The following is a 15,466-nucleotide window of genomic DNA, read 5'->3' as shown; positions in this document are numbered from 1 at the left end:
ATCAGATTGGAGCCTGGTGTCGCATCCTGGTCCACCAGTCCTCAGTCAAATCATCCAACCCATGCTAGCATGGAAAGCGGACGGTTAAACGATGATGATGATGATATATATGTATACATATCAATTTAAATGTACAACCAAAAGAACTACCAATGGTTTCATGCTATTATGATACTTGAACAGGCATATTTATAAAATACAACATGTATCTTAAAGCAATGTTTATGTGTTATATATAACGTATAAACAGATTGCTTTAAGATACATAACATTTTATAAATATACCTGATCAAGTATCATAATAGCATGAGATTTAGTAGCTCTTTTGGTTGTATATTTAAATTGATATTTACGATATATATAGTTTGATGATAGCTATTGACTAGACTGAGGTTTTTTTTTTTGTAACAAGTTATATTTTTCATCCTGCAGGATGTTGGCAAATCATTTTTCTTGGTGGGATTGCCAATTTGAATTCTGACTAACCAAACATACATACACACACACACAAAGAGAAAATAAAATACTGGGGTTCAAGGAACCTAAAGATTAGTTAATAGAATAAATTATGAATATATTTAAGTTATATATTGTCATCATCATTGTTTAATATCCCTTTACCATGGTCACAAACACATGCCCACCCCCATATATATATATATATATATATACACACACACACACACACACATATATATATGGTGGCATATATATTATAATTTATATGTAGATAAATAACATATATTTACATATAAAGAAAAGTATACATGAAAATTCTATCACTTATCAAAACACAGCCAAACTGAAGATATATTTATTTATTTACAGCAAACAAAAGGAAACATAAAAGAGCAAAAACGAAGACCAAAACCAAAAGATGGCACCAAGTTGATTTGTCGTGTTTGCAATGATGTTGCCCTTGGCTATAATTTTGATGCTGTCACTTGTGAGTCTTGTAAAGCTTTTTTCAGACGGAATGCTCTGAAGAAAAAGGTTAGTTGAAGAACATGGAAACCTGTTTTATATTTTACTCATTTTTTGTTCTTTCTATCCATTTCTTTTTTTGTTTCACATTTGTGTATTTTGTTGTTGTTTTTTCAACATGAACCTTTGCGGCCATATTTCAATTATGTGCATTAAATGCTTTTGTATGTGTTTGTATGTATGCACCGGTTTGTGTACTTATGTGTGCATATTGTGAATATGTTAGTGTGGGTCTGTGATAGTATGAGTCTGTTAGTGTGTGTCTTTGAATAAATAAGATACTTATAGCTGAAAATCCTATATATATATGTGTGTGTGTGTGTGTATTCATTTCATCTTCCCTTATATTCTTTTTCTCTCTCTCTCTCTCTCTCTCTCATACACACACACATGCTTCCTCTTTAACAATTATCATGTTTTCTTTATCATCTAAGTAGAACTGGCATTCTCATTATCCAGGTATAAAGGATTTAAAATCTATATCTGAGTTTATTAACCCCAAATTTATAGATTTTCTTATTCCATATACAGAGATATATCAGATGATTCCATATACAGAGAGATATCAGATGACAAATTACTTGGTGCTATGATGTAAGACTAAAGTGAATAAATAAAATGTGCAGGACAATGTATCTCTACCAGTTTAGATGAAAAAAAATCTAAAATATCCACCTCAGAACCTCATACCACAAAATTTTAAAAATGAACCTGTTGCATATGACAAAGAACATTCAGTTTATTAATTACACCAACCATTTCCAAGAATAACTTACACATAAGATTGATACAGTTAAAAAATATTAGCAATTAATTTGTAAACCACTATCAAAACCAAAACCTTATGAGATAGATAAACACATTTAATACACATCTTTCAAATTCTATCTCTAAGCACATGCATGGCTGTGTAGTAAGAAGTTTGTTTCTCAACTACATGATTCCAAGTTCCGTCCCACTACATGGGGCACCTTGGGCAAGTGCCTTTTATTATAGCCCCAGATCAACCAAAACCTTCTAAATGGATTTGGCAGATGGAAGCTGAAAACCCATCATATGTATATATTAATATATTTCTTGTGTACGTCCTCACATTTCTTTCTTTCTTTTTTTTCTCTGTTTTTTAATTATTTGTTTGTTTGAATTGAGATATATATATATATATATATATATATATGGGAGAATTTACGAAAAAAACAACAGATGAAGACAGGTGGTGTAAACAACAAATGGATGTATTAGTTTAACGCTCGGGAATAGAGAAAGTCTTTGACATTTCGAGCTATGCTCTTCAACTGAAAGGAACACAGAAAGAAATGGCATATATATATATATATATACACACGCACGCACACACAAAAATAAGTGTGTGTGTGTCCCACCACTGCTTGGCAATAGGTGTCAGTTTTTGTCCTTGTAACTTAGTGGTTTATCAAAAGAGATCAATAGAATAAGTAACAGGCTTTAAAAAATTACTGAGGTCAATTTGTTCAACTAAAAACTCTTCTATGCACTGCCCCAGCATGTCCACGATAACAACTGCAAAAAATCCTGCCACAACTCTTTAAGCAATATGAATATGGAAGCTAAAGGCTTAGCTACTGCACTAAAATTAGATGATTCTTTCAGGCCTAATAAATCATACTTTGCACCAGAAGACCATAATGGTACTTTTTGCAACACTGTTTTGAGAAGCTAGCATCAGGGAAACTTTGAAGTAGTCTCTATTGATAATAAAAATTATTAATAACAAATATTATTTCAACTCTGCATTTAATATTGAGTCCTTCATCCAGTGCATATTTAGTGTATGCAAACTATAAAGCAAGCAGTTGTGACAATATAGGCACCCACCTTAAACAATTAGTGAAAAAATAGTAGATACTACTTAGTCATATTCACTTATAAGTGATGGTTGCGGTTTACATATATTTGTGCATGTGTATATGTGTGTGCCAGGATTTTTAGAGTGTTGGAAAAAGTACCTTTCAGTATATGGTTGTATCAGTTTATATTCTCATTTCAAATTCTGCCAGGGTCTGCTATGCCTTCCATCCTGAGGTTGATCAGGTAATTACAGCTAAGTACTAGGATAAATGTTATGGATTATACAACTCCAGCATGGCCACAGTCTAATGACTGAAACAGATGAAAGATAAAAGATTACTTCCGAATTTCTGCCAAAGTCAGAAATCCTTATCATCTACACAGGGAAATGGCCAAGTGGACATGACGTTTTAAGTTCAAATCCTCTGTAGGCATTTTGTTGTGCATTTGATAAGAACATGTAATTCTATATTTCTTAGTCTCCTATTAGCAGGCATGAAATCATCTAGTAATGTTACGTATTTAGTTGGTTGTTGTCTGTTTTGAAGCAGAATTATTCAATTTTGCATTATGAAACTGGAGATAAGCACCAGTTCTTAAATCACTCCCTGGGGCTCTTACAGCATGTATATTCTTATTATCATCTTATTTATTTACTTATGATGAATGTTCACAACTTCTGTACATTTTGATAGGTAAAAAAAGTTTGCTTTTATCCTAAGAAACCTAACTACAGTTAAAAGTGTGCCTGAAGGGAAGTAATAGATGTTATTCTTGCAATTCTGCGTAAGCAAATCCAAGAAATCTAATCTATAGTAACTTTCCAACAACAGCAACAGCAACAGTAATTCTTCATTGCCCAATGGCAGTGAATGGGGGATATTACAAAGCTACAAAACTGTAATGTTTTACATAGAGTGTGGGAAACAGGCAAGGAGAAAAAAAGAAAACAATGAAATAACATGTGTGGGCAAATGCATCTGTGCCAAAAGGGAAACATCCATATTGGGCAAATCCAAAAAAGAAAAAAAAAACAGATTTCAGTTTATCCTGAATACCAAGATCAAATGTCCTCTTTCTCAGTTGTAGGCTTTGGCCTACATTTGCATGTCTAGAGTTGTCCCTTAGTCATGGAAAATTCACCATTTTTACCTCGACAAATTTTCTAGGCACAGCATGGCTGTGTCGTAAGAAGCTTGCTTCTCAATCCCATGGTTCCAGGTTTAGTTCCACTACATGGCACCTTGGGCAAGTGTCTTCTACTATAGCCTCGGGCTGACCAAAGCCTTGTAAGGGAATTTGGTAGATAGAAACTGAAAGAAGCCCATCGTATATATATATATATATATATGTGTGTGCCTGTGCTTGTCTCTCCACCATTGCTTGACAATCAATGTTGGTGTGTTTAAGTTCCTGTAACTTAGCAGTTCAGCAAAGGAGACCAATACTAAGCTTAAAAAGAATAAGTCCTGGGGGTGACTAAAGGTGGTGCTCTAGCATGGCTGCAGTCAAATGACTGAAACAAGTAAATATAAAAATAAATAAATGATATAGCATTTCTCTTATGCAATACTTGAAAAAATTGATGAGAGCTTGGCCAGAGGAAATACTTTATTCTTAGTCTTCTAAATAATAGTCATCACTAAGTCTTTTTCACCATAGCCAGCATACGGAGTAAAACTACATGTCCTTCAGTGTAAAGAAACAATAGGACTATAATTGGTATTTTCTTTGCCAGTTGTTATCTCCATAACTGTAATCCATTGTTGAATGACTTTGTTTTGCAGGTGTTTAACTGTACATTTGATGGTAACTGTAGATTAGACCCACATACTCGAAAATTCTGCTCAAGTTGCCGTTTAAAGAAATGTTTTGCTGTTGGTATGAAAAAGGACTGGATATTAAGTGAGTAACATTATCTGTTATTTTCCCTTTTCTAGAGGGATTGACTCTTGAATATATACATCCTTTCTTGAGACATGTCAAAATGAGTTTCTAGAGTTGATAAAATGACCATTTGAAGATTATTTTTGGCTTTTTGTATCCTCTCACTTGTTGTTAACGACTCATGAACAAATGGTTCTAATGAAAAGCTATAGTTCTGCCAATTGTTTCACTAGCTTCCAGTGCTAAGTACATATCCTCATATAGGCTTCCAGGGAAAGTGTACTCCTCAAAGTATATAGAAATTGCTATGATAACTGGGATTCAATGTCTCTGTTGCATTTTCAGTAATATAAAAATATATAAATAAAGAACATAGATTTGGTTAGTTTTTCTTGCATTTCTACATTAAAATTGTTTTGAACTCATGAGTAAATTCAATTAAAAAAAAAAACGAGTAAGCATTATCCTGCCAGAAAAAGCATATATCAACCTTTAGTCATAGCTTAATTGTTGTTTTTATTCATTTATATATGTATCTGGTTCAAATTTCATTAGGGGTAATGTAAATTGCCTCAGGGGGAATCATAGTGACTCATAAAATATATATGCTAGTAATGGAGTATCTGACAACCATCTAAGAGATTAGCAGTTCATATCTTTTTATTGATACTATGTTCTGTCTTTGGGGAAAATAACTGAGTCCATTAAATTGGAAATAGGTACTACAGTTCTATCGTTGTTGTCAGTTCCATACTAGTGCTGTCTTCAGCCCATCCTCTGAGTCTTGAGAAACTACTTTAATATTTGGCCACATTGAAGAGTCTCCCATTTATTTCAGGCTCGCTTTTATTATATATAGAATCTATTTCTGATTAAAGATATGTGACAATGTGTGCATAACATTCTAACCCCTTATTAAACTCACCACACATCAAGTGTCTAGTAAATCTTCCATGATGACATAGTATTTTCATGACCATTTTGAGTCGATTCACTTGTTTGTGTTTCACTTCCCTACTCTTTTTTTAAAATTAAACTGGTCCTCTTGCTTTGTCAAAGTAAATATTTCGATTATTTTTTTCTTTCTTTACAGATGAAGAACAGCTTGCAAAACGGAGACAAAGACTTACTTCATCACAACAAAACAATACCCCATTAAATAATAATAATAATAACTCATCACCATCTCCATCAGCATCCAGTATCAGCTCATTTGAATATATGCAGCCACTATATGAAGACGCTGAGCCCGCGCTCGACGTCCCAAACTTAAAAACCTGGGTCTATCCTGCAGACAAATATCCAGTCAGCCATCACCTGTTTTGGAATACCTTAGAAGTGTCGGAGTCAATTTCACAAACAATTACATATATTCGCATGGTCGTCCAAGAACATGAAAACACATTTAATGAAAACTACCCCAGTGGGGCTTTTGTAATACCTAAAAACACTAAGGAATTTTTTGTCCTTAGTAATGTGTTCATATGTAGACTTATCAATTTCATGAAATACATTCCAGACTTTCAAAAGCTGCCCAAAGAAGATCGTATATCCATTTTCAGAGTAAATATAATTTTTTCTCATTTATACTTGGTTTATCAAGATTTTTTTTTTAATATTTGCCTGATTGTTTGCTTTCTGTTATTTGATTGAGAGATTTAAATCTCTTTGTATCATTATAATCATCAACATCGTCATAATCATCATCATAAATATCATCATTGCTGTTATTGTCAGCAGTTTTGTGTTTGCTGTTAGTTCTTGTTAGTACTTGAAAATCTACCCATCTATGATGGAGGCATAAGACGAGGGCGGTAAGTCATAACAGCAGTATGTCTTGAGAAATGTGTAAATGGACTTGATAGCTTACTGGATGATGTCTTAGAGAAATCACATTATTGTTGGTGATACAGCATTCTGTTGCAGCTATATGACATGTGTTTGTGACTAAGTAACATGTGATGACGATTCACTCCTGAACTGAAATAAGCTCCCAGCCTCAGTGTCATGAATGGTTATGTGGACCACTCCTAACGAAAGCCAAACCTTCCTTTGACCACTATATAAAAAGTATTAAGAAAAAATGTTATTTAGATATACTTTTAATTTAGTTGTTTACACTATTTTACGCTTGTTTATATACTCTTATTTAAATTGTGAATCATATTCCTTTCAAAAATATCAATATGATTACAAAACTTCTTTCTAGACAATAATTTTCAACTTACTGGAGTTCATTGCTCTATTCATGGCAACATATAACTGGCCATGTGTAAACATCAGAGTGGGTAAAAATACACCTACACGATCTAAAGTCTGGCCCTGTGCTTTGTTAGCTGTGAATGCGCTAGCAGAATCTTTAGGGTTGCAAAAAATCAAACTAAGACTTACCTCTCACTATTCTACGTGAATAATGTCTGAATGTTCAGGTACCATGGATTATTTTGATTGACAAAACTGAGATTTAAACAACAGCCGCTTCATTGGAACCTCATTCAGGTCTTTGTATAACCATCTGTTGTTCCTTCTGTTTACTTTTTGGTCCTGATCAGTGTTTCTCTCATTGGAGAAAAACCAAAGTATTCCAGCCTCTTGGTGTTTTAACTTGTTTAGCAAGCACTTTGCACAGGTCGAACTATTCTCTCTCGTCACATGTGACATAAACTGGCCCCTCCGCATCACATATGAGTTGTAATGGATGTCCTTATGCACAGTTCTTCTGATGGTTCATTCTGAAACCTTGAGGGTTTTCTGCAGTGGCTCTGATTGACTTTCTGGGCATTTTATCAATTATTTCTTGGACTTCTTGTACAAAGTTATGTACATGCGTTTTGCATTTAGCTGCTGATGTTGTATCCCCTTCAGCAGCTTCCAGCACCTTTCAGACTTTGACATTGAAGGATCAGACAACTTGCAGGAAGAAAGCTGTCTCTGCATCACAGCATGCCTTTTGATTTGCTGGGTCTGACATTATTTATCTAAAAAGGTAAAAAAAAAAAAAGTTAGGAGAAAGATATAGCTCTTGAAAGAGGCGGCTTCAAAAGTTGACACACCCTGTTATATGTCGTGTGTATGTGTGTGTGAGAGAGAGAGCAAGAACGGGTGAGAGAGAGAGAATGATATACATCATCCTCTCTTTATAAATGTATATGAAATATTCCTGTTGGATTGGTTTCACAATTACCAACAGTCATTGTTTCTCACAATTCAGCACACACTAAGAAAACCACCAAATATCCTTTATATTTCACTTCTTTGTGAGGTGGGGGTGGGGGAGGACATTTTATATGGCTGGATGCCTTTTCTATTACCAATCATTTTGCAGTATGATCTGGACAGTTTTCTTTACCCCTAACACTAAAAAGGTTGTCTGATGTTGTACTTTAGTAGTCTTCTCTATAACACTGTATGAATTTTCTAGTCAGAGTTATTTAGATGGGTTGCCTTCATTCCCATTACAGAATCCATGTTTTTTCCATGTAATTAATGTTGAACTCTGTTCATTATACCGTTGAGTTTGTCTGCAATATGTAACTTCCTAGATGAGCCACCTTTGTTTATGTTTCATTATAATATAGATAAGTTATTTAGCTTCTAAATGTACTTGCAATCTAAGGCCAACAGGAATAATGCCTGTCTCTATAAAGAAGTGGAGAGAAGGTTTAATTATAGCTCCTATGAGAACACACAGCAACAATATTTATCAAGTGTTCTGCTATACTCTACCAGATTTTGTTAATGGTTACTGCTGTCTTAGATGAATTTCCTTTGATTCACTTGCATAGTCTATATTTCTTCTGTAATAATGAGGGAAGAATTCTTTTCATACACTGTTGAATTTGTTTGCTTGCTTTTACTACAACTGAGAAGTTTTGTCTCTTCATGATAAAGAGCCGGTATAACTAGAAAAAATAATTACTAAATAAAGATTTCAACAAATATGCAATTTCCAAACTTTCAGTTAATCTAGATATCTCACCTATTACCATTAATTATGCATATTTTGTTTGCATAAGTGTCATTTAAATTATTCAGCCCACATTCATAACTTGTTTACCTTTTTGTGACATATGCATATATGTATGTACATACGTACATATGTATGTATAGCAAGCACAGGTAATATATACAAGTTCATCTTGATTTTTTTAAAAACCATCCTACATGCATCTGTAATCAGCTTTTCAATGTGAAAAACCTCAAGAGGCTGCATAAAAGTTAGTATGGAATTATGTTTCGAAAATCTACTGAGGAAAGATTCTGTCAGCAATATTGCAGTAAATAATTAAGGTTATGGAGTATATGACCAAACAGCTTTCAGTATTTAATTTTATTTGTGGCTGTTTGTATTTCATACATGTTTTTACAAGCATTCTTCATACAAATATATCTAACGCAATCTTTTTTTGATTGATCATAAAGGTACCTGCATATCTGAAAGAATGAAATTCAGTTAATCATTAGCATGCTTGAGAGCAAAATTGCAAACAAGCTGTCAGATAAATATTCAGATTGCAAGAGATTAGAGTAAGCTTTAACAAATAAGAAAAAAAATAGATTCAAAGGAAACGAGTGATGGTCTACAATAGCTAAGAGAGAGAGAGAAAAAACTGACAAAATTGCTAAAGAAAATACAAAATAGTGAAGGTGGGGTCTGCTCAAAACATCAAAATTCACTGTACACACAAACACACCTTTTCTATGAATTTAAGGATTTTTTTATTATTATTATGAAGATGTCTATGTTTTATAGAATATATTGAGAAAGTTTGATTGAAATATTTATTATAGAAAAAAAGCATATTCATTAAAATATATTTAGCTCTACTATATAAAGTATTTTTCATTAAAACCCAAATTTAACAAAGAAACTTCTAAGGAGCTGAAATATTTATATAAGATTTCTTTAAGGAATCCATATAAGGAATTATAACCTTGGCATTAATTGACACCTTGGTATTCTACTCAAACTTGTTTCTTCGTAAAAATTCGGCAGCTAACCTCCTGAACAGCAAGTCTAAATATATTTCAATGAATGGAGTCTATTTGATAAGCATGTATCTTTGTATTTGGTAGGTAATACTTTCTGTGTGTTCCGGAAAATTTGATTTTAATATTTCAGATGTGGCATGACTCCAAGCAAGTCATGTTATAAACAAATGTCTACTGTAGTGCATATTATCTAAAATGTTAAGATTATTTGTAAGGTGACATTTCTATAATTCTTACATCTAATATTCTTTCTGTTGTTATCTAACATGGGAAAGAACATGATTATCAATGCAAGGAGAAATTCATAGAATATAAATTTGTTTTCAGTAATGAAAATGAATTACCAGAGGATATGAGAAATTGCATATTTTAGAAGTATATGTACTTTTTCAACAATTCAATGCTCTTTGTTATACTACATCTAAAACATTGTTCTGCTACTGTCTAAATATGTAACAAAATCAAAGACATAATTTATTATACAGACAACATTTATATTATTCGTAAGACAATATAACTGATAAATTATGGAACAAAATTGGAGACAAAAATTTATTTATATGACCTATAATAGCATTCAGTTATGACCTCAGTATGTAGCTCTTAACTTTGGAGTAAAACACATTTACATTATGTGTAAGACAATTGATTGATAAATTGTGGAACAAATCAAAGGTATAATGCATTATTTATATTATTCATAAAACAATTGATGGGGAGATAAATAGTTTCCATTAAGTGTCATATTTTTAGAATTCACAGCTCAGTGGCCAGCTAGTCTCTTTGTTCACTGGGATTGGGGCTCTAGCTTCAGTCCTATGCATTTTTCTCTGATATGAAAAGAAGGATGTTATACACTGCATTAAGATTTGTTAAAGTATCAACAACATAGTCGAACTGTAACAGAATAATATAGATAGCTCGTACCTTCAATTTCATTTCATAGATGAGAATGCTTGAAGTATTTTACTATATATATTATTCTTTCAACATATTTTCAATAATTTTGATAACATAGTCACAATAGAAAGTCAAAGAGAAGTGAAACAGTATTTTCACATGGACAGTTGCATGTAGCTCTTCCTTGTTGATAAAAAGATAAAAATATGAACTATCAAGTTAGAAGAGTTGACAAGTGTGTAACAAAGAGTATAGTTTTTAAAGATATACTCTCCAAAGACTTCACATCGAGTACTATTATAAAGATTTTATGCAATCTCAAGAATCAAACACTTCAGGGAAAAAAGCAACTTCAAGAAAAATTACATATTTCATAGGCTTTTGTAAACTTCCAACAATTTTATTGTTTTCAAAATAACTGTGGAATTGCTATGGGTACTGCTTGTATAGATTAATGGTGCCTCAAAAATTAGGTATAGCTCTGAGCATATGTTGTTTATTTGATTTTTTAAAATTCCTCTATTCTGAGCAATTTGATAATTCGTTATATTTGCCAGCAGTCTTTCTATAATAGAATTAATGTATGTTCAAAAATTTGCTGCTAATGTGCTGTTACTACTACTAATGTATATCAAGTAGATGATTAATTAACAGTGAGATAGAACTGTTGCTATTATGCAACTATTACTACTTCTGCAGATCCTGAAATCTGTTTTCATTAGTCTTATGTTATTACCATTCTCTAGCATTTTGATTTAGATATCCCTCACACTGAACTTTTTTTACATTCTAGAAGTTTTTAATTTCCTAAAAATAACAAAAATCAATTGTATTTTTTTACAAACAAAAACAACAATAACCATTTTAAGGCCATTTCCCCTGCTAAAATAGGAGTTAACTTCACAGTTTTATTAGAAAGGCTATTTTCATTTTGAAGTATGTTCGTCATGGTTCCTTTTGTAAGGTAATTTTCTTTCTAAGTCTCTCTAAGATTATTACATCGATTAAACCTTTCAGTCACCTCTTGCGACATGTAAGTTTTAGAATAATGTACTCATTATAAAACCAGGATGCACACAGTACAACCATGATCACACAGGATTCAATTGTGATAATGGAAGCAGTAATAAATTATAATATTAACTAGCTTGCCTCGTGCCATAAAAAATGACAGCTAATTGTAGTATTTTATATATAAATAAGGACAAAAGATAGAATATGGATGGTAATTCAAATTAATACACTTCTCAATATTATCTAGTAATTGTATTTTGAGATGTGACATCAATCATCGTTTGTTACTGAAAGAACACTAGTTCACACATACAAACATTCACATACCTTGTACACACACACATATACTAACACAGAGTTGAAATGCTGTTTGATTTTTTTTTACACTGTAGAATTTCCATCATCCCATTACCAGTTTGCCATCACCCCTTCCTTTCTCATTTATATGTTGTGACGGAGAAAAGTACAAGAGTATCATTATAGTTGATAATCCTTTCTACTATAGGTGCAAGGTTTAAAATCTGTGGGGAATTTGAACTCAGAATGTTAAGACAAACAAAATGCTGCTAAGCATTTTGTCCCAGTGTGCTAACAATTCTGTCAGCTTGCATTTTGGCATAGCAGTTTTGAATGGAAGGGTTTTGTTCATTACATTGATCCCAGTACTTGAGTGACTCTTTACTCTATCAATTCCAGAATGATGAAAGGTAAAATTGACCTCAGCAGTATTTGAACATAGAACATAGTAAACTAGAAGAAATATTGCTCGGCATTTTTCTTTTTAAAGATGGTCTAATGATTCTATTTGCTCTCTGCCTTAATAAAGATGATAACAATAATAGTTGCTTATATTTTCCACAAGGGTGAGGATAGGGTTCATTACAAAAACAAGGATTCCTTCTATTGACACAGGACAACAACATTTTAGAAGAATGCATATATCTGACTAAATCAACCACATAGCTAACACTATTTTATTGATTCAATACAAAGTAAGTGTAATTTGGTAAAGATCTCTAATTTATGCATAAGACAACAAGATGAAGGGGAAAGAGTAGTCAATTAAATCAACATTGGTATTTAACTAGTGTTTTATCAGCCATTAAAGTGGGGAAGCTTGATAATTGGGCTCAAAACATAGAGATCTAACTTTTAGTTAGTGTGAAGCATTTAGTGTGATGTTCTATCATTTCTACCATCCACCAATTTCTCCTACAATTTAATTATAATATCAATTCTCAAAACAAGTTTTGTCTTTTGCCAACTTCAGTTTATTATTGACTATTTATTTACATTAATTACCTTCTCTTTGCTTCACAGTACTACAATAAAATAACTTAACCAGACTGTAAGTTAACCATATTCTGTAGCTAATCATAATATAAATATTTTATGTTCCCACTAATTTATAAAATTCACATTTTGGAGATTTTACCTATTGTAATTATTGCTGTTGAGTTTTTGGTCAAGATCAGCTGTGATTAACTGCATTCCAGCCAGGACCAGCACGTCTATTTCAGGTGATGAGCATCCAAAACTGTATATCCAATGTATGCTTCCACTTCTAAAACAGTAGGGTGTGGTATGAGTGAGACTTGACTACTATTTCTTGCCGGTCAAACAACCACATAAATGCTCTTCTGTTAGCTCATCACTGGTTTCATTGTTGTTGGGCTTTATATTATTATTATCATTATTATTATTGTTGTTGTTGTTATTGTTGTTGTTGTTGTTATTATTATTGTTGTTGTTGTGTTAGTCTACAATTGTTATTCAAAAATCTTTATCCTTATTGAAAATTAAGATGGAGAGCTGGCAGAACCGTTAACATGTCAGGTAAAATGCTTAGCAGCATTTTGTCTGTCTTTGTGTTCTGAGCTCAAATTCTGTTGAGTTTGGCTTTGCCTTTTATCCTTTCAGAATCAAAGTACCAGTTGAATGCTGGGTCTGTATAATTGACTTCCCCACCCCTCAAAATTGTTGGCCTTGTGCCAAAATAAATAAAGGACTATCATTGTGACAGGTGCCATAGAACAAGAAGCAAGCTAGCACTGAGCCAAGTCTACAACTGAATGTTGATTACTGGTTGAAACAAATTGCTTTTCATTTTATCAAATAATGTATTTTAAAAATGCTTAGGCAATATAAGGCAGAGACATAGTTGTAGGGATAAGAAATCTACTGTGGATCCAGGTTCAATCCCACTGGACAAGTGTCTACTACTGTAATGGTTAGAGCATTGGGTAAAATGCATTGCAGTATTTATTCTGCCTCTATACATTCTGAATTAAAATCCCACTGAAGTCACCTTTGCCATCCATCCTTTCAGGGTCAATTAAGTACCAGTGAAGTACTAGAGTTAGTTTTGCCAACTAACCGTTTCTCTCAAAATTGCAGGCTTTGTCCCTTAAGCTGACAGGATCATTAGCACATTGAAAAAATTGCCATGTGATGTTCAGTCTAGCTTTTATGTTCTGAGTTCAAATCCTATCAAGGTTAACTTTGTCTTTTAGTCTTCTGAGGGTCAATAAAATAAAGTACCAGTCAAGAACTAGGGTCACTGATATTGACTAACTCCTTTCAAATTTTTTGACCTTGTGTCTAAAACAAATTATTTTTTGTCATTATTATTGCTTCTGCTGCACTTGTTCACATTTAAAATCCAGCCTCTATAAACTCATCAGATCTTATCAAAAACCCAATCATAAGAACTACTTAAGACTTAGTAATTCCCCAAGATTGCAATTGTGTGTCACAAATTTTGCCTAGAAGTTACTTAATGTTGAATCCTTATTTGATCATAGTGAGTGTTTCTATAACAATTGGCACTACCTTTATTTTTCATATTTCATATTGTTTTGATCTTGGTCACTAGTTCATATTTTCTAATCTTCTTTACTTTCTTTGTAAGAAGATTTACATTGTTTGGGAACACTACATGTATGTGCTTTCACTTTCAAATTTTCTTATGCTTTAGCTTGCTTTGCTTCTGACAGTTTTTCAAGATGTTCATACGTTAAGTTTTTCTTTATCCTCTTTTGTGGGTCACTCTGGTTGGTTCATTGTTTGTCATGGCTGAATAAAAGATGTGATGATTACAACTGAAATACCTCTTCTCTTTTTGCTACTCAACAGATTTCATCAATTCTCATTACATTTTCATATTCTATCTTCTACATTATGCTTGTGTACAGTTGTACATGTTATGCAACCAATGCAAGAATGAAATTTAAACACATAAGAATCTATTATATTCAGTTTTTTTAAACTAGCCTGTAGTTTGTAGAAGGCTGAGGGTGGAGTCCAAGAATAAAATTATGCAAATTCTTGCTTTCATTAGATAAGATAATTCTGGCATTTAGATCTGATATAGTGTGAATTGTGATATTTGAAAATGCAACAAATATTGTTGTATCTTGGTAAAGTTATATTTACTAATAATTTGTTTGTATTGAATAATTGAGAATAAATATGTTTGTTATTATTGTCTAACTCAACATTAGTTCTGATTAGCTATGACCATCCTGTTTTTCTCTTTTTATCTGTAAAACTATGTGATCCAATGCGTATGTCTTTTCTTAAAACCATATATGATTTAACAGAATTTGGCTGCTATTTCCCACATATCAAGTAACTATGTAGGGCCTTCTGTGTTAGGTTGTGACAGTTGACACCTCTCAACTTATATTTCCATTGTTCTCTGATGCAAGCTAAGAGCAAAAATTCTGTTTCCATTGTGCCATGCTGCCATTTTTCCCTGAAAATGTAACTCCTGTTAACTATTCAGAGATAGATAGTACCTATATTTCTACACTGAAGAAGACAGACCTATAAATATATGATGCACTAAAAGAATAGAGTT

General features: G+C 32.6%; 1 protein-coding gene across 13 annotated transcripts in view; it reads left to right on the top strand.

Annotated features, from left to right (window-relative positions):
* Positions 1 to 15,466, top strand: part of LOC106882686 (vitamin D3 receptor) — a 761,413-nt gene that overhangs the window by 733,409 nt on the left and 12,538 nt on the right. For all 13 annotated transcript variants that reach the window (XM_052965751.1, XM_052965745.1, XM_052965755.1 and 10 more), the window contains 3 exons: positions 829 to 993; positions 4,599 to 4,716; positions 5,792 to 6,261. In XM_052965751.1, the coding sequence (XP_052821711.1) occupies positions 829 to 993; positions 4,599 to 4,716; positions 5,792 to 6,261 (753 nt within the window). The remainder of the gene's footprint in view (positions 1 to 828; positions 994 to 4,598; positions 4,717 to 5,791; positions 6,262 to 15,466) is intronic.

Source organism: Octopus bimaculoides, chromosome 2 (genome assembly GCF_001194135.2).
Source record: "Octopus bimaculoides isolate UCB-OBI-ISO-001 chromosome 2, ASM119413v2, whole genome shotgun sequence".
Lineage (NCBI taxonomy): Eukaryota > Metazoa > Mollusca > Cephalopoda > Octopoda > Octopodidae > Octopus > Octopus bimaculoides.
This window is presented reverse-complemented; position numbering and strand designations above follow the sequence as displayed.